The 27,437-nt window shown below is 34.4% G+C and overlaps 1 protein-coding gene across 5 annotated transcripts in view; it reads left to right on the forward strand.

The window, feature by feature from the left end:
* Window positions 1-2,768: 2,768 nt before the first annotated feature.
* The window catches only part of LOC127165547 (apoptosis-inducing factor 3), a 29,183-nt gene continuing 4,514 nt past the window's right edge, over window positions 2,769-27,437 (forward strand). The window contains exons 1-20 of one of the 5 annotated variants that reach the window (XM_051110281.1): window positions 2,769-2,823; window positions 4,002-4,241; window positions 14,402-14,628; window positions 18,018-18,231; window positions 19,264-19,373; window positions 19,537-19,646; window positions 20,365-20,409; window positions 20,508-20,604; window positions 21,785-21,897; window positions 22,038-22,124; window positions 22,385-22,476; window positions 22,786-22,916; window positions 23,148-23,263; window positions 23,985-24,056; window positions 24,437-24,500; window positions 25,049-25,125; window positions 25,366-25,483; window positions 25,611-25,709; window positions 25,851-25,926; window positions 26,872-26,976. In XM_051110281.1, coding sequence (XP_050966238.1) covers window positions 14,598-14,628; window positions 18,018-18,231; window positions 19,264-19,373; window positions 19,537-19,646; window positions 20,365-20,409; window positions 20,508-20,604; window positions 21,785-21,897; window positions 22,038-22,124; window positions 22,385-22,476; window positions 22,786-22,916; window positions 23,148-23,263; window positions 23,985-24,056; window positions 24,437-24,500; window positions 25,049-25,125; window positions 25,366-25,483; window positions 25,611-25,709; window positions 25,851-25,926; window positions 26,872-26,976 — 1,757 coding nt within the window. In that variant the 5' untranslated portion in view covers window positions 2,769-2,823; window positions 4,002-4,241; window positions 14,402-14,597. Of the gene's footprint in view, window positions 2,824-3,939; window positions 4,242-8,731; window positions 8,846-14,401; window positions 14,629-18,017; window positions 18,232-19,263; window positions 19,374-19,536; window positions 19,647-20,364; window positions 20,410-20,507; window positions 20,605-21,784; window positions 21,898-22,037; window positions 22,125-22,384; window positions 22,477-22,785; window positions 22,917-23,147; window positions 23,264-23,984; window positions 24,057-24,436; window positions 24,501-25,048; window positions 25,126-25,365; window positions 25,484-25,610; window positions 25,710-25,850; window positions 25,927-26,871; window positions 26,977-27,437 lie in introns of those variants that run through there. The other 4 variants (XM_051110280.1, XM_051110283.1, XM_051110282.1 and 1 more) reach the window with 4 other exon arrangements.

A 27,437-nucleotide genomic window follows, 5' to 3' on the forward strand; every position in this document is an offset into this window, starting at 1 on the left:
TCTTCACCTCTAATCTTCGGTGACTTTCCTCCATTGCCAGCAGAGGGCCTCATTAATGGGTGTTCTACCACGATCTTTGATCCCTGATGGAGGTACGTTTGATTGTACCTGCTGGAAAACGCTGCAGAGATGTCAGACAGCTGCAGTAAAAAAGACTGCTGGTGCAAGACTGAATCCCTAATGCATTGCTTGTTATTTACTGCTGTCTTAATGCATTGTGACAAACAGCGTGCTGAATTTTTGTAGATATCTAAAAATATTGTTTGAATCTAATTGGCAAGCACAACTTTAATTAGTGATTCTTCATTTCAGGTTTAGTCACCTCCTCTCCTGAAATGAAGTGCATCCTGTTCCCTGATCCGACAGCATATTTAATGAATATGAAATCAGAGAGGTTCCTTTTTGTGATGAGCACAGCAAAAAGAGCCCATGATCCTTTCAATAATAATTAGACTGAAAAAGGATTAAAAAGTCTCACGATACAAAGACAGTCAAACACACATGATGGGGAAAAGATACATCTAGTTGTTTACATTTAGGTTTGTTGTTAAGTTTAGAGCATTGATAGATGGTTGCTAGGGTGTTCTGGTGATTTTTAGTGTTTTGTTGATGCATGACAATGCAGCTACTTGGGTTTTCTGATGGTTACCAGGGTTTTAATTGGTTTTAGTTTATTGCTATGCAGATAGTAGTATATTCCGGGTGTTTTTAGCATGATGCTATGCAGTTGTTAGGGTGTTCTAAGTGGTTTGTAGTACAGTACGTTGCTAGGTTTTCTGGATGGTTTTAGAAATGTTACTACAGTAGGCAGCTTCCAGCAGGCACACAACGTCATGACATGTTGATATTTAGTTATATTTAAGTTCTGACATTGGGTGACCAAAATTCAATGTCAGTTCAACACTTATTGTCGATGTTAATTTGATGTCCACTACTGACATCAGCTAACTTTTGGTATTTTGTTGTTTTTAGGTTGTGTAACCAAAATCCAACATTACATCAACGTCAAATTGAGGTCAAATGCTGACGTCAACCTGAATTTCATTCTCAACCAAAATGCAACGTCTATCCGACGTTGGAGTCCAACCTCAACCTGACGTTATATTGACGTCTAGCGCCTGCTGGGTTGTATGGGTGATCTAAATAGTTTTAGTGTTTTGCTATGCAGTTTCTATATTGTTCTGGTGGTTTTTAGTTAGAGATGCACTGGTCGACCAGCCATACATTGGAAATGACTGCAGTAGGTGTGCAATTCTGGTATAGAGATAGGTGGACCGGTTGATGATCATGTGATTGGAGCAAAAACTATAGAAGCCCGTTTCCGCTAGGGATGCAAGGTATTATCGGAAACAATCGATAATGGCTTTAAATGTAAATATCGGCTTCGGCCCGATATGAAAAATTATGCTGGTATGTCCTGCCGATAAAAGGGATACGTTAACTCACACTCAACATTTAGACTGTGTTTCTGATTAAATAAAGCAGTAATTGATATAATGAAATCATGAGTATGTTTTAATTTAAAGGCCAGAAGCTACAGCTTACATGAATAATAAAAAAAAAAATCACAAACATGACACCTGTAAATTAAATAATTTGATATATACTGATTTATTCATTAATGTGTAATGCTATATTTTTTAAACAAATTATGAGCTCTAAAAGATTTTCAAAACTTTTACAACTCTTTCGCTTTAGACCATCTACAAATGTTAAAGTTTAAAATAAAATGTTAACGTTACCACTGCGATTGATATAGTTTATTTAAAGTTATTTTCAAATCTTCAATGTACTGTCGTTTATTTAATTCTAACAAATAAGTTCTTGTTAAAAACTAACCAAAATGAAAAACATTTTGCTTATAAAGTATATATCGGTAAGCAAATATAATGGTATCGCCATCAGCTATTGGCCAAAATGAGTTGAAAATTTGGGTATTGGCAAAAATCCGATATCATGCATTTTTCAAAGGTAATTACAAGTTTTCATCTCACAGTTCTGACTTCTTTCTTGCAATTTTGAGTTTACATTTCGCAATTCAGATTTTTTCCTCAGAACTGTGTAAATACAAACTCATTCTGAGAAATCAAGTCAGAATTGTGAGATTTAAATTTTTGCAAGTTATAAAGTCTAATTCTGGAAAAAAGGCTGATATGTTCTCAGAATTGCGAGTTCATATCTCAGAATTCTTACTTAACTACTTGCAGTTGCGTGTTATAAGGTCAGAATCGCAAGATACAAACTCGCAGTTCTAAGAAAAGAAGTCTGAATTGCAAGTTTGTATCACAATTCTAACAAAAAATCTGATGTAAACTCACAACTGCAAGAAATTAATTAATTAACTGCACAAGTCAATTAATTTATTGAACCAATTAATGATTTTTTTTTTTTTTTTTTTTTTATCAGCAGTGGAAACAGGCTTTCATAAAAAAAAAAAAAAAAAAAAAAAAAAAGGTTTTTAGTTTTATTTCATCCCATCTCTGTACCATTGCAATCATTTCCCAAAATGTAATTTATGTGGAAATATTACAACGTCTGTAAACGGTCGTTAACAGAGACTAGACACACTGAAGATGGATGCAAAGAGGAGAGAATACTGTTAATTTTGCACAACTTATTGAGTGTATCTCTGAGGGAAACTGACTGTCACGTTTTGATGCCATTTTCTTTTCCTCTTACATCTGTCTAAAAGTAATAGCGCTGCTTTGTTTACAGTGGTAACCAAGGAAACGCTGTATTGCTGCTGTTCCATAAGCGCCACCTGCTGTCAGAGAGTGAATTTGCATTCTCATTCAACCAGTCTGCTGTTTTTGTTTCATGCAGGTATGATATATGTAACATAATTTCACAAGTCTAATACCAGACTCTTTTTTGCTTTAAATCTTGAAATTATACAATCTATTTCAAATCAGAAACAACTGCTAATGCTACATGTGTGCAATATCTTTGTCTGGATTGTGATTAAAATACAGTGATTGCCTCTAATGGCTACAGATATTTTAGGCCATTTTGTCTGTTCAAATAAACAACAAACAACAAATTTGCTTAAAAAAAAATCAACAGGCAGTATCAGAATTGGCCAATTTGCTTGTAATTTTTTTTTTTTTTTTTTGGAATCGGACATGAAAAATAATGATTTGTGCATCAATTTTTACTTTGTTGCTATGCAGTAGCTACAAGTTTTCAAATAGTTTTTGTTATGTTTATATGTAATTGCTAGGGTGTTCTAGGTTGTCGCATATGGCCCAAGTCAGAACCCTTTTATTATTCATCAGATGAAAATCCATTTAATTACAAAACTGTAGCACACCTATTTTTAACAATTAACTTTAAATTCTTGTCCACAACACAGCAGTACAGGATGGGAATATCACCTGCATAACTCAGTGTTACTCTGGTTTGAAGGTTCATTCAAATTCCTAAACCTAACTATGAGCAAAAATAACAGTGATAGTCCTAGCGAGCGCCACTAATGAGCACTCATGATGTGTTAAAAGATCATCCACAGGGGCAGCATGTACAGTAATGAAGCGAGAAACTGAGATTTGATCTGCTTAAACGGCAAATTAGACCCACGATGCAATGCTTGTGACAGAGAACAAGCTCAATGGAGAATAAAAGAGATCGTAGGAACAAAGTGATTTAGATAGTGGTCAACCAAAAGAAGCAGACTGATAGATTGGGGGAGTGACAAAAAAGAGAGACGGAGGTGCAGGAGGGGGTGAGGAGCGAAAGGGAAAGTGGAGCGCTGGGAAAATTCATGCTGTGTTAGCATCCCTGAGCAACTCCATCAATACTGCATACAGCTGAGTTACTGGCAAGAGTCCCGCTGCTGCAACCCCAACCACCGCCAGAGAGAGAGAGAGCAGGAGTGAGTAAAAAAGAAAGAAGGGGGTAAAAAGAGAGGGTGTTTATGAAAGACAAGCACAAAAGCGGAGAGAGAGTAAGAGAGAGCAGTTCTTACAAGCGCCTCTGCTTTCTGGTGTGTGTATGTGTGTTAGTGTGTGTGTGAGAGGTTTGTGGTGGGACTGTGTCTTGATCTTGGGCTGCTGCAGTAAAAGCGTGAGGAGGAGGCAGGAGAGGAGAGTGCTGCGCTCTGGAATTCTCCATAGGAAAGAGGAATAACACCAATCCAGCTGCACGGATAGCATCGGACCGGATACCTAGTGAGATCTCAGCGGCTTCCACACCTCTGGCCTTATGCAGAAAACTCTGAGCACACCTGATTTAGATTGGACCAGGTGAGTAGAGATCATTAACTCTCAGTTTGGCAATGTTATGCAATTCAGATTGTAATCTGCTAGCGCATGGAACAGTGCCTTATCAGATTAAATTAACTTCTGCAGGCAGATAAGATAAAAGAAAGCTCTGTACGTGAGACATCTGAGGTTGAATTTTGCACAGCGAAGCTGTTTGGTCAAGTACAGTAGATTGGTGCAGATTTGAGGTCCACAACGTTGGAGTATTATAGTGGTGCATTGAGCTCTCAGATGATGGGTGAACTTAAGTAAACTTTAGTTCTCTCCATCTATCTCAGCATCAGTTTTTCTTTCTAAACTGAAAAAAAAAAAAAAAAACAAACAATCATAAACAAATAGCATGTAACACATGCAATTAAATGTGATATTACGTAGTAGAAAAACTCAAAAAAAAAAAAAAATTATAGTGTATTTTCCCCATTTGGGGTTTCCACAATCATGTAAAACAGAGAAATAATTTGTGGAATTTTGAATTGTCAGTTTTACTTTTTATTTATATTTAGGCTATTAAACAATCATGTCTTAAATAATAAACAAATGTCTAAATTTGCTAAAATTAAATTACATTATATTATAGTCTCATGTGGTACACTGTACTGTAAAGATTACTGGAGTATGTTTTACAAGTATGATTACAATTTCAGTCTTTCTACTTTTAAATTTTACATTTAATTCAATGTGTTACTTCCTATATCATATATAAATGTATGATTTATCATTATTTATGATATTATATATACACCAATTATTTATACACATTATACACCAATTATTTATTTATTGATTGATATAATCAAAAGATACAAGTGTTACTTGTTATTTGTCTATAATTATTTGTGGAATTTACTAGCTATTTCTGGGTGAAAATAGTTTTAAAGTAAATTCAGTTTTTACTCAGAAATTGCTAATACATTTCACAGACAAATGGCATGTAACATATTCAATTAAATGTGATATTTTGCAGTAGAAAACTCAATTAAAAAAATAGTTGTTTTACAGTGTATTTCCCACACTTGAGGTTTCCACAATCATAACAAAAAACATTGAAATATTAAGGTGCTTTAAAACTATGATTTCCAGGCACAGACAAGACAGAGTTTTTGTTAAAAGGTGTGAAAATGTGGAAATTTCTATTGCCAGTTTTACTTGTAATTTATACTTAAATAAATTAAGATTTAATCTAGAGATATTGCTCTTCATAAATAATAAATAAATGACTGAATCTGCTAAATTAAATTACATTATATTTTCATGTAGTACACTGTAAAAAATACTTTTTTGAAGTTGTAAATAAAGATTATTGGAGTATGTTTTACAATTTCAGCTAGAATTGAGTTTGTGCTTCAACCCACAATGTAGTAAAGGTTACCGTCTAAATTCCACAAGCAGATCAGTGCTGAACTACAATGAACTTTTGATTACGGAAAAGACTTACAGCGGGTCACACTACTTTCAGCTGAACTCAAGGAGCATGTAAAAAAAAGTCAGAGGGCCACTAGGGTCATGAATCATGATGTATGATTGTTTCTTCTTTTCAGAGCTCTTAATGAGGAATCTGATTAGCTGTAAGCCAATATTTGAATTTCATTTGCACTGTAATAATCCTGTGGCAGCTCGAAGTGATAAACTAAAGTCAAACAAAAGCCTCTTTACATCTCACTACAACTCAAGACTGCCATTGTAGTTTTGGGGATTCAGAAAGGGAATGTTTATTGCTCAGACATTGTTGTTTAAGGGGGCTATGGATGAACCCTCTGGGCCCTTAAGTGCTGGACTGGCTACCAAAATGATATGTGACCTTACTTAACAAGGGCTTGGTTAAATTGTGTTTAAGCATCAAGTTTGTCAATGATGTTTCTCCTAAATTTCATTAGTAGAAATAAAAATAGATGTGACAATCGTTGACCTGTAAGATATAGAGCTATAAATTAGACATGGAAAAAATCTCAGACCACTTTTATCAATGAGAAATGTTGAATAAGTTCATAGTGAAGACTTTTAATTGCAGACTTTGCTATCTTTAAGTAACTTTGAATAAAATCATCTGATAAATGCATAAAGGTCTGGTAAAATGCATAAATGTGACCCTGGACCACAAAACCAGTCTTACGTGGCACAGGTATATTTGCTATAGCCAAAAATACATTATACGGGCTAAAATTATCGATTTTTATTTTATGCCAAAAATCATTAGGCTATTAAGTAAAGATCATGTTCTATGAAGATATTTTGTAAATATCCTATATCAAACCTTAATTTTTGATTAGTAATATGCATTGCTAAGAACTTCATTTGGACAGTTTTACAGGCGATTTTCTCAATATTTTGATTTTTTTGCACCCTCAGATTCCAGATTTTCAGATAGTTGTATCTTGGCCAAATATTGTCCTCAGTCTCAAAAAATTGACCATTGTGACTGATTTTGTGGTCCAGGGTCACAAATATTATGTTGAGCACCTGATATTGTATATATTATGAATGTAATGGCTCCTTGACAGTTTGCCTTCATTCCTCTTTAGTAAGTCCCTTTGAATAGAGAGCTGTCAAAATGCCAAATGTTTTATTTTATTTTATTTTATTTTATTGATGAGCACCTTGGCATTTTATATTACAAATATTATTGACCATTATAATAAATGATAAAATAGCTTCTGTTCCTCTTTTGTAGTTCACTTTGTAAATTAACAATTCATCTCCGCACACCTGACAGCAATCTGTAGGTGCGTAGGACTCACAGTCCAAAAAACAGGTCAAAACTAAACAACAAAAACAAATCCTGCACACAGTGAATAGATTTTATATTATATTATTTCATTTTAGAGATGAGAACCTTATCATAAATGCAATGCATTTTTTATTTATAGGACTGAGAACTGCTGACTGCAGGCTATCGTTAATATCAATCGGGCCATATCATAAATGAATATAATCAGCTGTTTCCTAATACTTAATTCTCTAAATGATTTATCTGCGCAAACACGTCATTGTTTGCTTGTTCAGCATCACCATTCAGCTAAATACAGCAAATGCTTACAGTACATGGCATCCCTGACTGAGGGTCCATGCAAATGTTCTGGTGTAAACACTCAGACAATGCTGTGATGCTTTGCCTGTATTCCCACAGCATGTTGATTAAACAGCTGGGCTGGAGTGCAACTGGTTGACTTTGTTGTGGAATATAACTAGGGATAAATATACTGAATGGAAACAGGGTGAAGGTTGTCAAACATTAAGTGCGGTTCTGCTTTGTTGTGAGTGTTGGCACTCTGATTTATCTTCCTTCGATCAGGAGACACTTTATCTTCTTGAGATCAGGGCAAATGGCCTAATGTTTAACCAGAAGACACTTTTTACTTAGGGACTATTGACAACTTCTGCAATCTTGGTTTGCATTGACTCTAGTGTCTTTTGTTTGAGCATCAAATTCACCTTAAGGGATCTTTTTAGATGCTGGTCAGTTAGACTTTATTTGAACTCAAAATATCATTGCAAAGGACGTTTTTTATTGTGTAAAAGATACTTGTTTGGTGGATTTAAGAAGATTTGTCACCTTGGATGAATTTAAGGAGAAACATCTGAGTTCTTGTTGAAATGTCTGACCTGTGATTTCATACTTTGGTAATGCTGAGCACAGTTTGAGACATTGTTGAGATCTATTCTGAGACAAATGTGAGATGATTGGGGACTTTTCTCAGGAGAACAATCTGAGACCAGCTAAAGTTTATTTTACTTGCCTCATTGCTTCATTATTTATCACTCTTTGTTTTATTGGTTAGAATTTACTAGGTTGTTTTGCATACAGTAGGTACCTGAAGTGGCCACACCCCAAAGGAAGTTGAATTAGAATGACAGGAAGTGACGTTTAATGAGAAGTTTAAAGTACTTCAACACAGGTAATAGATTCTGGTAAATGAAGTGTTCTTCCACCCTGGTTCATAAAATAAAAGATAATTTCTAAAATATAAATATGTGGCCCTGGACCACAAAACCAGTCATAAGTAGCATAGGTATATTTGTAGCAATAGCCAAAAATACATTGTATGGGTCCAAATTATTGAATTTTCTTTTATACCAAAATTCATTAGGATATTAAGTAAAGATCATGTTCCATGAAGATATTTTGTAAATTTCCTACCGTAAATATATCAAAACTTAATTTTTAATTAGTAATATTCAGTGCTAAGAACTTTATTTGGACAACTTTAATGGATATTTTGATTTTTTTTTTCACACCCTCAGATTCCAGATTTTCAAATAATTGTATCTCAGGCAGATATTGTCCTATCCTAACAAACCATACATCAATGGAAAGCTTATTTATTAATTATTATTTATTATTGACATTTAAAATTAAATTTCTTGAATGCAATTTTAATTCTCAGTTCAATTCTGAATGGCACTTAGCTGATAAATGAATGATTGACACTGTGTGATAAAACCAGGGCTGTCATGTATCTAACTGCTGACACATGCTTCCATGTGGAGTTATGTAGTTCCTGAAGCCTTCCAGTGCTCATGTCATGGCTGTGGGACACACATCACCGTGTAGTGCTGCCATTTGTACTCACATATCAGTCAGAGTCCAGGTAATAAATGTATATGTGTGTGTGTGTGTGTGTGTGTGCTGGTGGAGGGGACGTTGTGGGTGTGGGAAGGGGACAAACCTTACAAGTCCAGAGAAGCATTCACTCAAATTTACTGGATGACACAACAGGACATTTCCAGTTCTTGGCAGCTGAACAGAAGATTTAATGAGAGACAGGCATGATCATACAGTAGGTGACTGTCATATATTGTTTTTGTCTCTGACCAGGGTGGTCAGTCAGCTCAGCGACTGGACAGTTGTGCTTGTGTAGGTTGTCTATCTAAGGCTTTCAGGAGGAGAGAAAATGCTTTTGCAGGCTGTTTGTTTGGACTGGGGTTGCTCGTTTTAATGAAATGGCTGTAGATGGTGGCTGTTATAATGCAGTCTTAGGCCAGCTTTGCTGCTACATTGCAGTATTTTGAGTAAAGCTGTAACTTGCAACTGTCAGAACGATTTGGAGGAACAGCAGGGGTAGAAAACGAAAGTCTGCAGGATCAATAAAGATCCTGAGGGAGAAAGGGTTTGTCCTGAACACTGCCGTAAGAAAATATCACTGCTCTATCATAGTTCTTGAGACTTAATAGACTATCGACTATGTCTCCTAAAATTCTGTACAAATGTGACAATAGTTGACATACAGCATAACATCAGTCACAAAATAACATCAGTATTTGGGGTCATGATGCATATTACTGTTCAAAAGTTTGGGGTCGGAAAGATTTTTTTACTGTTTTTGAAAGAAGTTTTTTTATGCTCAGCAAGGCTGCATTTATGTGATCAAAAATATAGTAAAACAGTAATACTGTATTATGATTTGAAATAGCTGCTTTCTATTTGAATATATTTTAAAATGTAATTAAATCCAGTGATGCAAAGCTGAATTTTTAAACTTTGCTGTCACTTGATCCTTCAGAAATCATTTTCGTATGCTGATTTGCTGCTCAAGAAGCATTTCTTATCATCATCAATGTTGAAAATAATTTTTCTGGAAACTGTGATGCATTTTTTTCTGAATTTTCTTATTAAAACATTGTATAGTGTATATGAATGGGAATATGAAAAAAGAAACTATATATTTTAGTTTTTTTTTTACTTCAATACTTTTTAATAAATAGTCCTGCTGTGTGATTTTTTTTAACGAAAATATTATTTGACTATATTGACTATTTTATTTTATTTATTAATTAGCCTCTCAATGAATGTGAATTTTTAAATATGCATTATCATTTTAAAAATGCTGTTTAAATAGTAGTTCAGCATGTTATGTACTGCTGTTATGACATGTCAGCATGTCAGCTCCCCAATAGTATTTCATGCCAACTATCCAGTAATAGATTAGATCAATACATTTTTATTGCTATATTGCTATATATAAACATCATTACTCAGATAATTTGATTAGGCTAAATTGGATTTGGTATCTAGGCAGATCTGTAAGATACTGAGATGTCTGATAAAGCATATATATATATATATATATATATATATATATAAAATATCTTAATGGAACATGATCTTTACTTAATATCCTAATGATTTTTGGCACAAAAGAAAAATTTATACAATATGTACAATGTATTTTTCGCTACTGCTACAAATATACCCATGCTACTTAAGACTGGTTTTGTGATCCAGGGCTTTTAGCCAAAATCTGACTGCAGGCTAGAAGTTACAATCCTATTGAGATTATTCTTATTTATCTATGTTTTATCCCCTATATTTAATTTTTCTGTTTTATATGTTGAAATAATGTTCCTGGTTTTTCACCCTCTACATAACCCAACTGCTACTAGGTGCTACTGTGTATATCATTTTTAGTGAGGCTGACAGCCTGTTTACCGCAAAGAGTTTTCACATTTGGCTTGTAGACAGATATACTGCTAAGTAAGAAGGAGACCTGCGTCATGTGTTGTGAAGGCTGAAAATCTGATTAACCTACTTCAGGGGGAAAAGTGAAATATTTGGGGCTTGCTGCCCAACTGCCCAGAAAGGGCAACAGTTGATCCAACAAAAAAGTTACATGATTTGCTAAAATGTAAGCAGGGCGTTGTGACAATGTAGTACTTTTAATAGGCTCTGCTGAGAAATAATACAATAGTACAATAGTACAAGTAACGTAGTAAATTAGTGGTGAATCTGATGCAATATATCAAGGAAATGTCCAGCTCATATTTTGCTTGAATAAAGCCTATTTGCATTTTATTTTATGACACTTAAGCACATTTTTTTTTCTAATAATAAAATGAATTAATAAAAGATATTCATATATATGTTATACTGACTTTTGCAAATTTTACATTTTAATCTTTTTTTTTTTTTTTTTTTTTTGAGAATTTAAATTTGAAAGAGAACTTCAATTCTCTTCGTGCAAAATATAATTTCTTAAAGCATTTATTTTGATTTTGGGATGTACTGTGACCAGGACATGTTGTAGTGAAATTCACCCTGTGAGAGTATGAGAATAGCTTTTAGTGAGATGTTAGTTTATTATAATTGATAAATGTATTTTTAGATATAGTAAAAGGGCACGGGTAAGAGTGCGAGAGAGGGTGGAATAAAATTACCACTTTATTTATTTACCTTCATGCAAGCCATAAACCATAATGCATTGTGCACGGCTTCTATAGACAGATTCACAGTTGCTATGGAGATTTTCATAAATTCTTCAGGAATAGCAGAAATGGCTCTTTTCTGCCAGCAGGAAGAGGGAGGCGGTCTATTTTTTGCTGTTTGTTACAGGCAGACCATTTTGGTGATGCTTTTGGGATTGTTAAAAGTATGTGTTTTTCATATTGCATCTCTGAATACCACAAACAAGGCAGAGCTCTGAGAGAGATGAGAGGAGAATTTAGTGCCAAGAGACTAATTTCTGCTCATTTCACCCTTTTATGTGATTTGCTTCAAAAGTTGCACCACAGCCAGATGATCATTAAATATATTTTATGTAGCAGCTCTCAAAGCATGTGTTTTAAAAGTTCCCAAAGTTTGCTGTTTCTGCTCCTGTTTTGTTTGTGGAACATTTCCTTTCCTTAATTAAGGCAAACTTTTGTTTTTTACTCGCCACTTCACAGACCTTTGTGTGTGATGTGAATATCAAGTGGCTCTTGAGCTAAGACCCTGATGCTTGAGCATTTAAGCTCAAGTTTTGTTAGGCTGAAATCAGTGATTTTTATTTTTAAGCCTGTTTCATCCTCCCGAGCAGAAAAAAGAAAAAAGGTTGTGGGTAAACCGAGAGTACTCTGAAGGCTGTGAAACAAGCTCTTCTCTAGTGTTAGTGAATCTACAGTACAGATGTAAGTGAGGGTAATGGTTAACTCTGAAACAAGATTTAAGTGGAAAACTGAGAACAATTAGAGTTGGTGTGTTTAAGATGCATGCACATGCACATGTAAGCACACACACTTTGTTCTTCCTGATCTTAGTCTGTCTCTCCCACACACACATGCAAGCACATATTCATTTTTGACTATCGAACAGCATTATGACTCTATTTCTTTGTCTAAACGTATTCTTTGCTTTTAGTCAGAGTAAACATGGATAGGAGAAATTCTAGTATTACTTCTCTGACAGGGCCAGTTGTTGTTCCTGCCCCACCCCTGGATTCTTGCATTCTCCAAAGGGACTTCTGAATGGACTGTCCCACTCACCATGGACACAGACATCATAAATCAATGTCAAACATGCAGTTTCCTTGATTTGCATCATATTAAAGCAGCAAGGGTATTTAACCCAAGGGCTATTTGCAAAAAAATAATAGTAAGCTGTTATGAACCGTTTGGCCTTATTGTTGCATTTTGTTAACTGTCTTGGTTCCAATTATCATCTACACTTTTACAACATTTGCATTTGCTAAGCCTTGACATAAACATCTGAAGACTGCTTGCGCAATAGCCGAATTGCTGCATGTTAAAAGAAAGGCAGGCGAATCGGTCATGCACAATAACTCAATGGAATGTTTTCTGCCTCTATCCTAATTTCATATTTCTTTATGTTTTTATTTTATTTTATTATCATGGTTTTTATTTTATGGATTTTAATGTTTGTACACTATCAGTCAAAAGTTTCTGAACAGTAAGATTTGTAATGTTTTTTAAAGAAGTCTCTTCTTTAAGCCTGCATTTATTTGATCCAAACTACAGCAAAAAATATTTTTACTTTTTTAATTTAAATATATTTTAAAACATCATTTTTTTATGTGATTTCAAAGCTAATTTTTTAGCAGCATTACTCCCATCACATGATCCTTCAGAATCATTCTAATATTCTGATTTGCTGCTCAAAAAAACATTTTCTATTATTGTTACGTCGAAAACAGCAGAGTAGAATGTTTTCAGGTTTCTTTGATGAATAGAATGTTCAGAAGAACAGCATTTATCTGTATATAAATGTCTTTATCATCACTTTTGGTCAATTTAAAACATCCTTGCTAAATAAATATTAATTTCTGTCATTTCTTTCCAAAAAAAAAAAGTATACTGTCTCAGAGCTTTTGATTGGTATAGTGTATAGCTGTGTATCAGCTGATCTTTGAATCTTTCTATTCCTCAAAGAATCCTGAAAGAAATGTACTCAGCTGTTTTAAATAATTATAATATGTTTATAAAATGTTTCTTGAATAGCAAATCAGCATACTAGAATGATTTCTGAAGGATCATGTGACACTGAAGACTACTAATGCTGAAAATGTAGCTTTGATCACAGGAATAAATTACATTTTAAAATATATTCAAATGGAAAGCAACTATTTTAATAAGTACAAATATTTCTGCTTTTGCTGTATTTTGGATCAAATGCAGGCTTGGTGAGCAGAAGAGACTTATTTAAAAAACATTAACAAAAATCTTACTGTTCAAAAACTTTTGACTGGTAGTGTACATCTATATACCTCTCTCTCTCTACTCTGTACCTGCAAAGTTTGTCCAGTTTTAAACAAATTTTGGTCACACGACGTTCAGGTCATTTTATGCAAAAATGACCAAATGGATTTTTGACAACTTTGTGAGTAACATGCCAGTAGCAAATTACAGGTAAAGACAGCAAATGGGAGTGGTGCAAATGGAGTATATTTTTAATGTTTTTGTGTACTGAATTTTAACTTTGTACAAAGTGGTCCAAATTTGGCTAGGAAAATTAAAAAGTTAAATTAAATGTACCCAAACCTATGAAATTATAAAATCAGAGTCATGCTTTGTGCAAATGGCATACATTTGTTTTCTGCCTCCATCCATGTCTTAAACTTTAAAAAGACACGGACAGTAGGAAGTTTATTTTTTATTTTATTTTACCTTTAACTTTTTTGTCAGCTATATTAATTGATATTGGCCAGCTTAAGTGTTTATTAACACTGTTGGTCTGTTAGGGTGGATTTGTTCACCAGTGAAACTAACCTGATAAAGCTGTTTGGCCAAGAAAGCCTTGCAGGTAAAACAAGGTGGAGACACCAGCACACCAGCCCCCAAAATGCAATAAATACTGGTCATTCTGGTCTAACAGCAAAGCAGTGGTGAATAAGAAGAATGTGCAGACTAGATGACCATTATATGTTTCCTTTTCTCAGGCTGTGTATTATGTACAGTTGCTGATCTCTGAGATGGCCGTGTGGGCCCGACAGGCCCAAACATCCCCCCTGCAGCGCTGCCTCCACCTCCTCCAGGCCCAGCGGCCCACCCTGTGCATCTGATCGGCCCAGCCCTGCTAACACCCATCCTGGGCTTCCCTCTCATCGGGCCACCTGGCTTCACTCTGGGCCCACCATGGGAGGATGCCTCTCCAAACCCAAACCAGGTGATGAACACACTTATAGTATATAGAAAACCCTTAGTCTGTGTAGCGCGACCTGTTGATTAAATTCCGTAATAATTGCGACTTGTGTCTCCACCTATATATAGGTCAGTTAACGTGGCCCCTGACTGCTGTTGTGATGTGGCTTTCCTTTAGTGCAGGAGGAATTTTAATGCTCTTAATTGCTCTGTGTTCAAGAGGATTAGACAGTGGAATATGAGTTGGGTTTCGAATGTTTCACAATGTATCGCTGTTTCTCTTCTGTGGTGGCTGGGGGAGGGGGGTACTACTGAGGGGCTGAGGGGCAACTTTCATCTGTCCAAAGACTCAGTTGTGAAAGTGTGACCGTGGGTGTTGGATTTCAGAGGGTTCAGAGAGAGGACTGTGACACTGTGGCATTTTTAAGTCAGTTACTGTGCTTGGAAACTTACATAAGAAATGACTATGACTATCTTTTCTGTTATGATCATACAATATGTCAGAGCAACAGGATTACCATGAGGTTGGTGATACAAATCAGCATATTAGAAGGATCATGTGACACTGAAGACTAAGAGTAATGATCCTTTCAAAAATCTTTCAAAAACATCTGAATGCTACTGTATAACATTAAGACTATGATTATATGAATATGATTTAATATGATAAGAAGAGTAAGATTTTTTTGTTTTTTGAAGAGGCCTGTTCTGCTCACTAAGCCTGCATTTATTTGATCTAAAGTACAGCAAAAACAGTACAATTTTGAAATATTTTTACTGTTTAAAATAACTGTTTTCTATTTGAATGTATTTTAAAATGTAATTCATTCCTGTGATTTCTAAGCTAAATTTTTAGCATCATTACTCTAGTCACATGATCCTTCAGAAATCATTTTAATATTCTGATTTGCTGCTCAAAAACATTATTATTATTATTATTATTATTATTATTATTATTATTATATTGAAGAGTTCAGAAGAAAAGCAATTATCTAAAATAGAAATCTTTTGTAACATTATAAATGTCTTTATCATCACTTTTGATCACTTTGATAAATGTAAATCTTTTTAAAGCTTTTTTTATTTCAGATAAATGCTGATCTTTGGATCTTTCCATTCATCAAAGATTCCTAAAAACTGTTTTAAATATTGATAATAATAATAATAAAAAAATGTTTCTTCAACAGCAAATCAGCATATTAGAATGATTTCTGAAGGATCATGTGACACTGAAAACTGGAGTAATGATGCTAAAAATGTAGCTTTGACCACGGGAATAAATTACATTTTAAAATATATTCAAGTAGAAAACAATTGTAAAAATATTTAAAAATTGTACTGTTTTTGCTGTACTTTGGATCAAATAAATGCAGGCTTGGTCAGCAGAAGAGACTTCTTTAAAAAACACTACATTTTACTGTTCAAAAACTTTTGGCTGGTAGTGTATATACCTAAACTTTTACTTTTTTAATTGTCAGTTGAAAAATAAAATACTTTTTTAATACATGTCAGAACCATTGCATGAAGCTTGTTTCCACCATGGAATAAAAAAAAATTGAACTGTGGGAGAAACAAGGTTCCATACATCACACAGAACAATGTAGTTGAATTTTTTTTTTTTTAAAAGAGGAATTAAATGTTTTTCAAATAATTTTTAAATGAATTAAAATGTAAATAAATGGGGCAATGCAATCTGGTTAATATTCTGCAGAAAATAAAATACATGTTCTATATTATTTATTTTCATAATTGTTCTTTAACAAATTTATTCAAAGCATTTTTCTGCATTATGCACACTGAAAAGAATTCACCAAATAACATGTCTACGTTTCTGTATCCTGTTCAATTTTATTAGTGGTAACTCATGACATAAATGAGGCACAAATGGAATTGTTTTTTGAGAATCACCTGTATGTAGGCCAACTTGAAGCATTCAAGAACCAATATTTGAAACTTTTCCCTGCTAGAACATTTTTTTGAAACAGTATGTTTACTCTAAATCTAATGTCTGTTGAGCTGTCACTGAAATTAAAATCATTACCTTTAGTTAGAGCGAGAATGGGAGGAAAAATAAATATTAGGCAGTAGATATTGGATCACTGGACCTGTTGCTTAAATGAAGCCCTTTGCTGAAATGACTGAAGTAGTCTACACTGCTTATCCTTATATTTAATGCTTGTCATTTATGTCCACAGATTATTTCTTTCTTGTAGGCTGAATAAGGGAATGGGAAGGATAGTGTGATTTCATTGATGAACCCTATAGATACGCACATTCGCTAAATAATCTGTCAGATGTTATTTTCCCAGTTCTGACACTGAAAACAAAGTGCCAGCTTTGAAAAGGCGAGTTTTCTTTCTTTTTCTTTCCTCCGTCGGCTCAAGTCATCTTGCATGATTTTCCATTGATTTTAATTAAGCTTCACTCAGCAGGTGTGAATTCCTGTGTGATTAAGGCATAAGAAGCAGGCCCTCAGCACATTTTTCCGGCCAGAGAGAAAGCTAGACCGAGACCAAACTGTAGAGGAAGCACATTGCACAATCGCTTTCTTTAAAGACTGTGTACATTAAAATGGTGCTTCAGCTTCTGATGTTCTTCTCACTTATGTTATTTCAACAAATAAATAGCACTGTATTTATGTATTAGGTTAAATTTCCCTTGAATACCATACCACTGTGTCATCCAAGATGTTCATGTCTTTCTTGCTTCAGTCGAAAAGAAATTAAGCTTTTTGAAGAAAACATTCCATAATTTTTCTCCATATAGTGGACTTCAATGGTGGCCAACAGGTCCAAATTGCAATTTCAATACAGCTTCAAAGGGCAAAAAAAGATTTTGAAGTTGGAGGAGAAAATGAAATGGAGTTTTTCGCCCAACCCTACCTTTTTAAATCGAAGTACACAGTCGAAGAACTAATCACGTGTAACTTTTCCAACATGATTACGCAATGCATGAAATGCGCATCGCAAGGCTAATGTTAAGACAAGCATTTGTGGTTAAAAAGTATATAGTTTTTTTTTTTTTTTTAGAAAACGACAAATAGTTTCACTAGATAAGTCCCTTATTCCTCCGGTGGGATCGTGTAGAGCCCTTTGAAGCTGCATTGAAGTTCACTATATGGAGAAATATCCTGGAATGTTTTACTCAAAAACTGTCATTTCTTTCGAATGAAAAAGGAAAGACATTAATATCTTGGAAGACACGGGGGTGAGTAAATTATCAGGAAATTTTTATTCTGGATGTGAACTAATCCTTTAAGGCCTGTTCACACCAAGAACAATTACTAAAGCGTTAGCAACATATTTAAAAATGGAAGTGGATCGCATTGGAATTTAGCCGAACAAATCAATCAGTTGTCTGAAGTACAAAAATTTGGCTTATTCTTTTGTACTTATATCAAGCCATTTTTTGCAGTAGAGGTCAAAGTTGAGCTCACTCTTTTGGACAAAGAGAAAGAGGTGGACCTGATGTCTCCTAATGGAAAGGCCAGTCCATTTTCAGAATGCAGACCCAACGGATCTCTGGGACACTGTTCGGACGAGGACTCCATGACACTGCGGCCACAGCGCAAACATAGAGACTACATAGAGGCATCCGTCTGCCATGTAAAAGATCTCGAAAATGGACAGTAAGTTCTTGATTTCAATGCAACACAGTAATTTTGTCTTCCTGTACTGTATATCTGAGTGCATATTTGTGAGCTATTTAGAGCTAAAGATTAAAAACCGTGGTTTCCACATAAATGTTTAATAGCACTATTTTTCAACATTGACGGTAATAATAAATGTTTCTAGAACAGCAAATCAGCATTTTAGAATGATTTCTGAAGGATCATGTGACACTGAAGACTGCAGTAATGATGCTGAAATTTTAGCACTGGCATCACAGGAATAAAACATAAAAACATATTTAAAATTCTAAAATATATTAAGACATTAAATATTGAAAAAAACAAGAAAATAAATGAAATAAATATAATTGTAAATATAAGCTTTACAACTAGTAGATGTTGATGAACATCACAATAAAAAATTCAATGATTTTTTTTAATTCAGAGGCCTTAAACACCCCATCAAATAATTTTTCTTTTTGATATTTTATTTATTTCCTATTAAAAAGGAAGTTGAGCCTGTTAATTAGCTATTAGTCTTTAGTTTACATCAGAAAACAGCAAAACCACAGTTTTTTTCTACAAACTATTGCTAGTTGGTGGCAGGTGGTATTAAGGGGAGGGACATTCTCATTCTATAGAGAATTTTATTCATTTTATAGTTTGAAAACGAACTTTGAAGTTGGCTTGAGAAAGTCAGACAAAAAAGTCAGAAAAAGTTTTGATAGCTTGAAGTTTAAAAGTTTTCAGTTTGCAGTATTCTAAAATAAAATTCTACAGTTTGCATATGCCAATAAGCATAAAGTGATGTCATTAAGTTTTTGATTTGTGTTCCAGGAAGAGAAAGACTGTAAATTTTAAATGCATTAATCTTTGTCAACCTTTTAAGAATATGCTAGCATATGGATTGAGATCAAAGCTAAGAAAATGGAACTAAAAAATGCAATTTTTAATACCAGTGTCACTTTTTTCCCGTTTGGTGCCACATAAATGACACACATCAGTTGTAACCTTTGAATGTATCAGTATTTTATGCGTTGTGTTTGGCAGAATGCGTGAGGTGGATTTGGGGGCAGGTCGTGCTCTGCTCATTAAGGAACATGGAGAATTCTTTGCCATGGGACACAAGTGCCCACATTATGGGGCTCCACTGGTCAAAGGTGAGGGACGTGCTGTGGAGCGCTCTTGATCTTCTACATTCCATAGCTTTGGATACTAATAGCTCTCAGAGGATTTTATAACACGCTGCTATTAGACAAGCCTTATCAAATAGCAAAACAGACTGTTCTTTCAGTAATACTATGTATTTAAAAATTCTTTCAGGTGTGCTATCAAAAGGGCGTGTGCGATGTCCATGGCATGGGGCATGTTTTAACATCACTACGGGTGATATTGAGGATTTTCCTGGCCTAGACAGTTTGCCTACCTTCCAGGTAACAGATGTTTCTCTTCAACCCATCTCGAAATTCCTCTCCGAACTTTCACTGCGTACACATGTTCTTTCGGACTGTAAAAAAAAAAACATAATAATTATTATTATGTATACATATGTATTTATATAAAATAAATAACATATAATATTATTAGGATATAATAATAATAATAATAATAATAATAATAATTTTTATTTATTTATAAACATTATTAAGCCATCAAGGAGTTTGGCTTGTGCTTTAATAAACAGTGTGAATTTATTTAGATTTATACAAAATAAATATCTCATTTTATTTTCATATATTAAGAATAAATTTATTAATTTATTTACTTATTATTTAAGCATTTAAGCCAACCAGGATTTGGCTTGTGATATAAGTGCATTTGCAGTTTGACTTTAGTTTTAAATTTGATCAGTTATTTAGAAAACAATGTAAGTGTGAACTTGTTGATAGATCATGATTTTTCTGAAAATGTTCACAGGCTTATGAAAAACTACTGAATGAGACCTATTGAACTGGGAAAAAAACTAAAAAAACATATTCTCAACAAGACATAGAGGGAGTACATACTCTTTATAAGCCTGAGGACATATGATTTCATCAGAAGAGAGAAAATGAATCTCAGTATGTGTCATCACTAAGCAGTGGGGGTGTTTTTATAATCCCTCTGTTATGTAATAATCTGTCATGTCAATTTGTTTTCTTACTATTTCAGGTCAGAGTCGAAAAGGAGAAGGTGATAATAAGAGCAAACAAGCAGGTGAATAGTCTCTCTTTCTCTGGAGTACGTGTGTAAAGAGAGTTATATTTAACAACAGTTGTAAATGTTGATGTGGGGAATTGTCTGTTTCCTGACAGGCCCTTCAGACTCAGCGGCGGTCAAAGGCCATGTCAAAATGTTCAGCTGTCATCAATTCCAGCACTGGATTCAGTCACGTTCTCATTATCGGATCAGGTTGCAGCCATAATGTTATAAAATGAGACTAAAATGCAATAACACAGGGGTGAATTCACTAGGCAGCATTGTAAAATCAATCCTTAAAAACATACATCTTTCCTTTAAAAAAAATAACTGTGGCATGCAAACAACTGACTTCTTTATACAGAAATGATTTATATTTAAATAATGACCAATGATTTAATTTAAATACTCAAGTTAGCACTGTTTTTACCTGGGGATTATTGTGGTAGAGTTGGACTAGTTTGTCTTCAAGTGCTTTGGAACGGAGGCGCTAACGGAAACATCGCTCGTTAATAAACAGTCATTTCGGCGTTTAGTGCTGAGGGGGAAAATTTTAAATGGTGACTGAAAACGGGTGAATTGAAGTGAAGACTGTTTTATCCTTACCTTTAAAGTCCGAAAACTACATTAAAGGAAACTTGATAATACAGTAGGTAATTTATGATATGAAAATGCGCAACTTTAGAGTCGTTATACAAACAGTCACGTGCCTGTGTTCGTCCAATCAGTGGCATTGACATTGCAAATATGCTAATAAGATCGTTAACCCAGGGTTTGAATGTACAAAGTGAAACGTAAGTCATAAATCATTAATTAATTCATTGTTAAGCTTAAGTGGGTTTACAATGACACGGGGTTAGCTATTTCAACTGTGAAAATCTATATTGTCTGTTTAGTTGTGGGTTAACCACACTCACACTGGGCCATTTCATTACGTTTTTTTTTTTATCTCTTATAAATGTTTTATGGCATCTTAGCAGTTGAATTTCTACATTTGGAACAGACTTCAGAGGTCCAAAGGTTATATGCCATCTTTAAACATAAGAAATGCATTTACTGCTTGTTAAGTTAAAGATAAAGTGTAAGAGATAACATTCAAAGCATCAAATAAAATCATCAAAAACATTTATATTCAGGAACCAGTTGCATAAACATAGCCACTATGTTAACTAGCAGTTAGCCAAGGAGGGATAAACAGTCATATTTTTTAGTTCAATTTAGACCAGTCACCTTTTTATAACTGATTTTAAAAAGTTACGACCAGTCTAGAAGAAAAAAAATAGCATGACTACTTTTTAAGACCTTTTAGTCTCTACGCAACCAGCCCCAGATTAGAGTTCAAGATGAAGATGCCACCTTGCTCCTCTTGACTTCTGTTGATGTTCTCACTCAGGTCCTGCTGGTCTGGTGTGCGCTGAGACTCTGAGGCAGGAGGGTTTCACTGACCGTATAGTGATGTGCACTATGGACAAACATCTGCCTTACGACAGGCCTAAACTGAGTAAGGTTTGTACACAGAACATAGAACAGTGTGGGAACAAAATTTTACAATCTAAAATGAACATAAGACGATTTTATTTTGACCACACGTGTCCTAAAATTCAGCAAGTATGATATTGATTTGATGCCTATTCTTTTTTCTTCAGTGTTTAGAGAGCACGGCTGAGCAGCTTCAGCTGCGCTCATCTGACTTCTTTCAGATGCATGACATTGAGATACTATTAGAGAAAGAGGTGAGAACGCTTAACCTGACTGTAATATGGTTTACTGAGGAAAAACACTTGAAATGTGATTCTATCTCTTTTGACCACTACAAAAAAGTATGGTATCAGATGGTAATACTACAGTATATTGAAACAACTCCAAGTATTCTATTATATTTTTGGCACTGTTACTGAAAGGACACGGTATTTGAATAATTGATGTCTAAATCAGTGTCATTTATGCTAATTACCATGCAAAATTGCACAATTTGCCATATGTTTCTTCACAGGTTGCCTCTGTGGATGTGAAGACACGTACTGTGACATTTCGGGATGGTTTTAAAATGGAGTATCGAAAACTCTTCATTGCCACAGGGAGCAGGTAAACATGACTACAGCTATCAAATGATCCTACACTACCATTAAGAAGTTTAGGGTCAGTAAGTTTTTATTTTTTGAAGAAATTAATACTTTTATTCAGGAAGGGTGCATTAAATTGATCAAAAGTGACAGCAAAGACTTTTACACTGATGCATTAATATCTATTTCAAATAAATGCTTTCAGAAACATACATTTCACAAAAATCTTACTCCTCTAACTTTTGAAGATTAGTGTATGTGATAATGAAAAACGCATTTAATTTTTTTTTTTCATTTGAATTAATAAGTTCTACTTCCTTCATCTTTACAGACCCAAACCTTTGAGCTACAAAGGCAAAGATGTGGGAAATGTGTTTCATCTCAGAACACCGGAAGATGCCAACAGCATCGCAACACTCGCCAGCAGTAAGAACGCTGTAATTGTTGGAACCTCATTTATTGGTAAGAGCTTATGTGAAATGTACATATACTGTATGTATTATCTGTGTAGTTAAATAATAGTGTTTAGACTCTTAAGGCACAATTTAAGATGAATCCGCATCATTGCATTAGATAACAAAATACCATGTGATGCTTATTTTAAAGATAGATGCACAAGCAGACTCAAGTAGGTGTGTAAATATATTTGGCGCCTCTGTCTGATAAGGATTATATGTGCTGTCCTGTGTTCAGGTATGGAGGTGGCCGCAGCTCTCACAGATAAGGCTCACTCAGTGTCTGTGATCGGCATCGAGGCTGTACCATTTCGTAAAGCACTTGGAGAGAAAGTGGGAAAAGCCTTGATGAAGGTGACAGAAAACAACTATTTATATACAATGACATAAATATGAATATTAAGATTTAAACATGAAATAATCGTTAAATGGTGCACATCAGAGGTGACCAAGCTTGTTTTTAATGATGGTTGAAAAATCTAATTTCATTGCAGGTCTATTTTGCGTTATACCCAGCTATAATGTAATTTGTAAAAAATGTATATATATTTCAATGCATAATGCATAAATTAGAAATAAAGATATGCTTCAATTTTTTTCATATTTTCCCCCTCTTATGATATGGCAAATCAAAGGTCATGGGACCCTGGTTTGGCATCTCTGGTATTTATATGTATTCTAAGTAAATGTGAAGCATGAACTTTTAAAGCTTAGAAAGCAAAATGATTAAGTTTTAACAATATTATTTAATAAATATTAAATCAGTTGCATTTTCTTTGCCATTGTTTTAACTGATTTTATAAGTTAAGCATGTTTAAATAAATACATTTTAAATAAAAAATTGAGTGCGTATGACATTAAACTATGTAGCTGTTTGTTGTCCTAGACCATTAATATATATTGCTGTTACATGCTAGTTTCATGCCTCTCTTATCACTCTGTTGCCTTTCTCTTCCTACATACTGTAAAAAAATACGTGAAAATTATTCCTTGCTGCAATCACATTAAACCTATATTCAAAGAGTATTTCTCTCATTACATTTTTTTTTTTTTTTCATTTTGTTTCTCTCCTCAGTTGTTTGAGTCAAACAGGGTGAAGTTCTACATGTTGAACGAGGTGTGGGAGATGCGAGGGCATAATGGACAGGTATCATGAAAGTGAGAAAAACAGGAGTTCAGTGTAGTGTAGGGCTCTCTCTCTCTTGCTCTCGTTCCTGTAGAGTGATTAATTACAGCTGCTCTCACAGTAGCACTGCTTAGCTTTGAATATTTTCTAACACAGCTATTTCAATAATGGATTGGCCAGAACTCATAAAATGAGTGAGCACACAGTCAGCAAAGTAAATGTATAATTGAGAATAAGCAGGACTGTGATCTATTATGAAATGACATGTTTGATAATGTGTGATAAATATTTCTTCCTTAAGAAATAACGTAATGAGATTTCTGTATTATAAGTCATAGTGGTAAGAAAATTGGCAACTATGACATAAATGTTAAACTGAAATATTTTTTTTGTTTCGATAGTTAAAAGAAGTGGTTCTAAAAAGCGGCAAAGTCTTGAGAGCTGACGTCTGTGTTATTGGCATAGGTGAGTGCTTCTTTATTTGTCTTTTTTTTCTCAAGTCCCATTGTAGTCTTGGCTACAGAAATAGCTAATAAAATATACATTTGTAAGGTTTTTAAAATAAATCTTTTTGCAGTGAAAATAGTAATATTGTCAATATAATTTTACTATTTAAAATAACTCTTTTCTATTCTAATATATATTATAAAATGTAATTTATTTCCATGATGCAAAGCTGAATTTTACTCACATGATCCTTCGGAAATCATTCTAATATGCTGATTTGCTGATTGAATAATTATAATAAAAATACACTGACTAAATATATGGGTCATAGTGGGGCATGTTGTCACATTACTGTATATACATTGCAATAATTGTCACAAATGGAAACTTGCAATTAACTAGGCTTTTAAGCAAAATTTACACAATAAAACAATTATTAAATGCGAAACAATTCATTAAACAAAACAAAGCAAAGGTTTAAAACACGTGACAGCATGCCCCAATGAAAAATATCAATTTGTGCTGGGGTCGATCGTAAGTGTGTGTGTGTGTGTGTGTGTTTTTAGGCTCCAGTCCAGCCACAGCATTTCTGAAGCAGAGCGGAGTGCACATGGACTCCAAAGGATTCATCCCAGTCAATAAGGTTCAGTCATTCTGCATTCTGCACTGCACATCTGTTATTGCATCTTAGAGCAAATTAACATCTGTTGCCATTCAGAACATGTTCATTTCTGTTACCTGTGCTAATTTGTCCATGCTTGTGTCTGCTGTATCAGTGATAAATTGTTTTACTGTGACGACCTTGAGTATTTCATGATAATAAGCTACAAAGGACAAGCTACAGTACAAAGCGTATGTAAACTTATACCTTTAACCCTTTCAGACCATGCAGACGAACATTGATGGGGTTTTCGCTGGAGGTGACGTGGTAACGTTTCCTTTAGCTTTACGTAGCCATAAGAAGGTGAACATACCCCACTGGCAGATGGCTCACGTACACGGTAAGAACTGCAGCCCATTGGGATGTATGCATGTGCATGTGCCATTTTTTTAATATGAATAATGAATAATGTTTTGTTCATTTTTGTACATTTTTCATTTTGTACATTTTTCTGTCTTCCGCCACAGGTAGAGTAGCTGCCCTTAGCATGATGGGAAAGGCCTCAGAAATTAAAACGGTGCCTTATTTCTGGACAGCCATGTTTGGAAAAAGCATACGATATGCAGGTAAGAACAAACATCTAGCACTAAAAATACACATACACATGGAAAAAAACCCACTTCATTTAGATTAAATAAATGACTGATGTAGTTTCAGCGTCAGTGCTCCTCTGATGCATCTCATGTGCTTTAAATGTTGTTGTCAAGGTTATGGAGACGGCTTTGATGATGTCGTCATCCAGGGGGATTTGGATGAGCTGAAATTTGTGGCATTCTACACAAAGTGAGTTGATTGAAATCATATTGTTTACAAATATGATCAAGCCATTTAATATTACCTTGAAATTATCATATCAAAAATCAATTCTGATGTAGATCAAGGATGTGATTATTATTGTTATATGTGACCCTGGACCACAAAACCAGTCTTAAAGGATAACTCCACTTTTAGAACAACAATTAACAAATAATTTACTCCACCTCCTTGTCATCCAAGATGTTCATGTCTTTCTTTCTTCAGTCGTAAAGAAATTATGTTTTTTTAGGAAAACATTTTAGCATTTTTCTCCATATAATGGACGGATATGGTGCCCTGATTTTGAAATTCCAAAATGCAGTTTAAATGCGGCTTCTTGGGCTTCTGTGATAATAAATCTCCAGCTGCTAGAAAGTGAAATGAATAAATCAAATCAATGTGTAAAAAGACCTTAATCTCACAGATGAAAGAAATAGATCAAAATAATAACCAGATTTACTGGGCTTCACTTGATAAGGCATATATCACTGTTATAATTGTTCACCCAAAAATGAAAAATGTGTCATTAATTAATCACCCTCATGTCGTTACTAACCCATAAAGTAAGATATTTGTGATGAAATCCTAGAGTTTTCTGACCCTGCATAGACAGACATGCAACTGACACGTTTAAGGCCCAGAAGGATAGTAAGGACATCATTAAAATAGTCCATGTGACATCAGTAGTTCAACCGTAATGATATGAAGCGACAAAATACTTTTTGTACGCAAAGAAAGCAAAAATAATGACTTAATAAATTCTTTGTCAGTCTTTGCTTTATTTTGTGATGTATAGAAGGATTTAATATCATACTATATTATTGCTGTTGTAGCAGTACTTATTAATATTTGACTTCTTACTGTGTTTCCTGTGCAGCTGATGCAAGCTGTGTGTGTGTGTGTGTGTGTGTGTTTAATCTGCTGTGATTACAGGAGTGAGGAGGTGGTAGCCGTGGCCAGTATGAACTATGACCCCATTGTGTCACGGGTTGCAGAAGTCTTTGGCTCTGGAAAGACGATTAGGAAACGTGACGTGGAGTAAGTACATTTTCTAGTTTCACAGAGAACAGACGTAGTAAGTTTTCCATGGTTTAAACAAGTGACAGTTTAGACTTGTTTTCAACATTGATTATGATGTTTCTTAAAGAAGTCTGGAACTCCACTTCCAGAACAACAATTCACAGATAATTTACTCACCCCCTTGTCATCCAAGATGTTCGTGTCTTTCTGTAATCAGTCGTGAAGAAATTATGGTTTTTGAGGAAAGCATTTCAGGATTTTTCTCCATATAATGGACTTCATAGGTGCCCTGATTTTGAACTTCCAAAATGCAGCTTGAAAGGGCTCTAAACGATCCCAGCTGAGGAAGAAGGGTCTTATCTAGCGAAACGATCTGTCATTTTTTTTCGGAAAATAAAAATTTGCTTACTTTTTAAGCACAAAAGCTTGTGTAGCACAGGCTCTGGGATGCGCGTTCACTATTGAATCACGTCGAAAGG

This window comes from Labeo rohita, chromosome 5, assembly GCF_022985175.1.
Source record: "Labeo rohita strain BAU-BD-2019 chromosome 5, IGBB_LRoh.1.0, whole genome shotgun sequence".
NCBI lineage: Eukaryota > Metazoa > Chordata > Actinopteri > Cypriniformes > Cyprinidae > Labeo > Labeo rohita.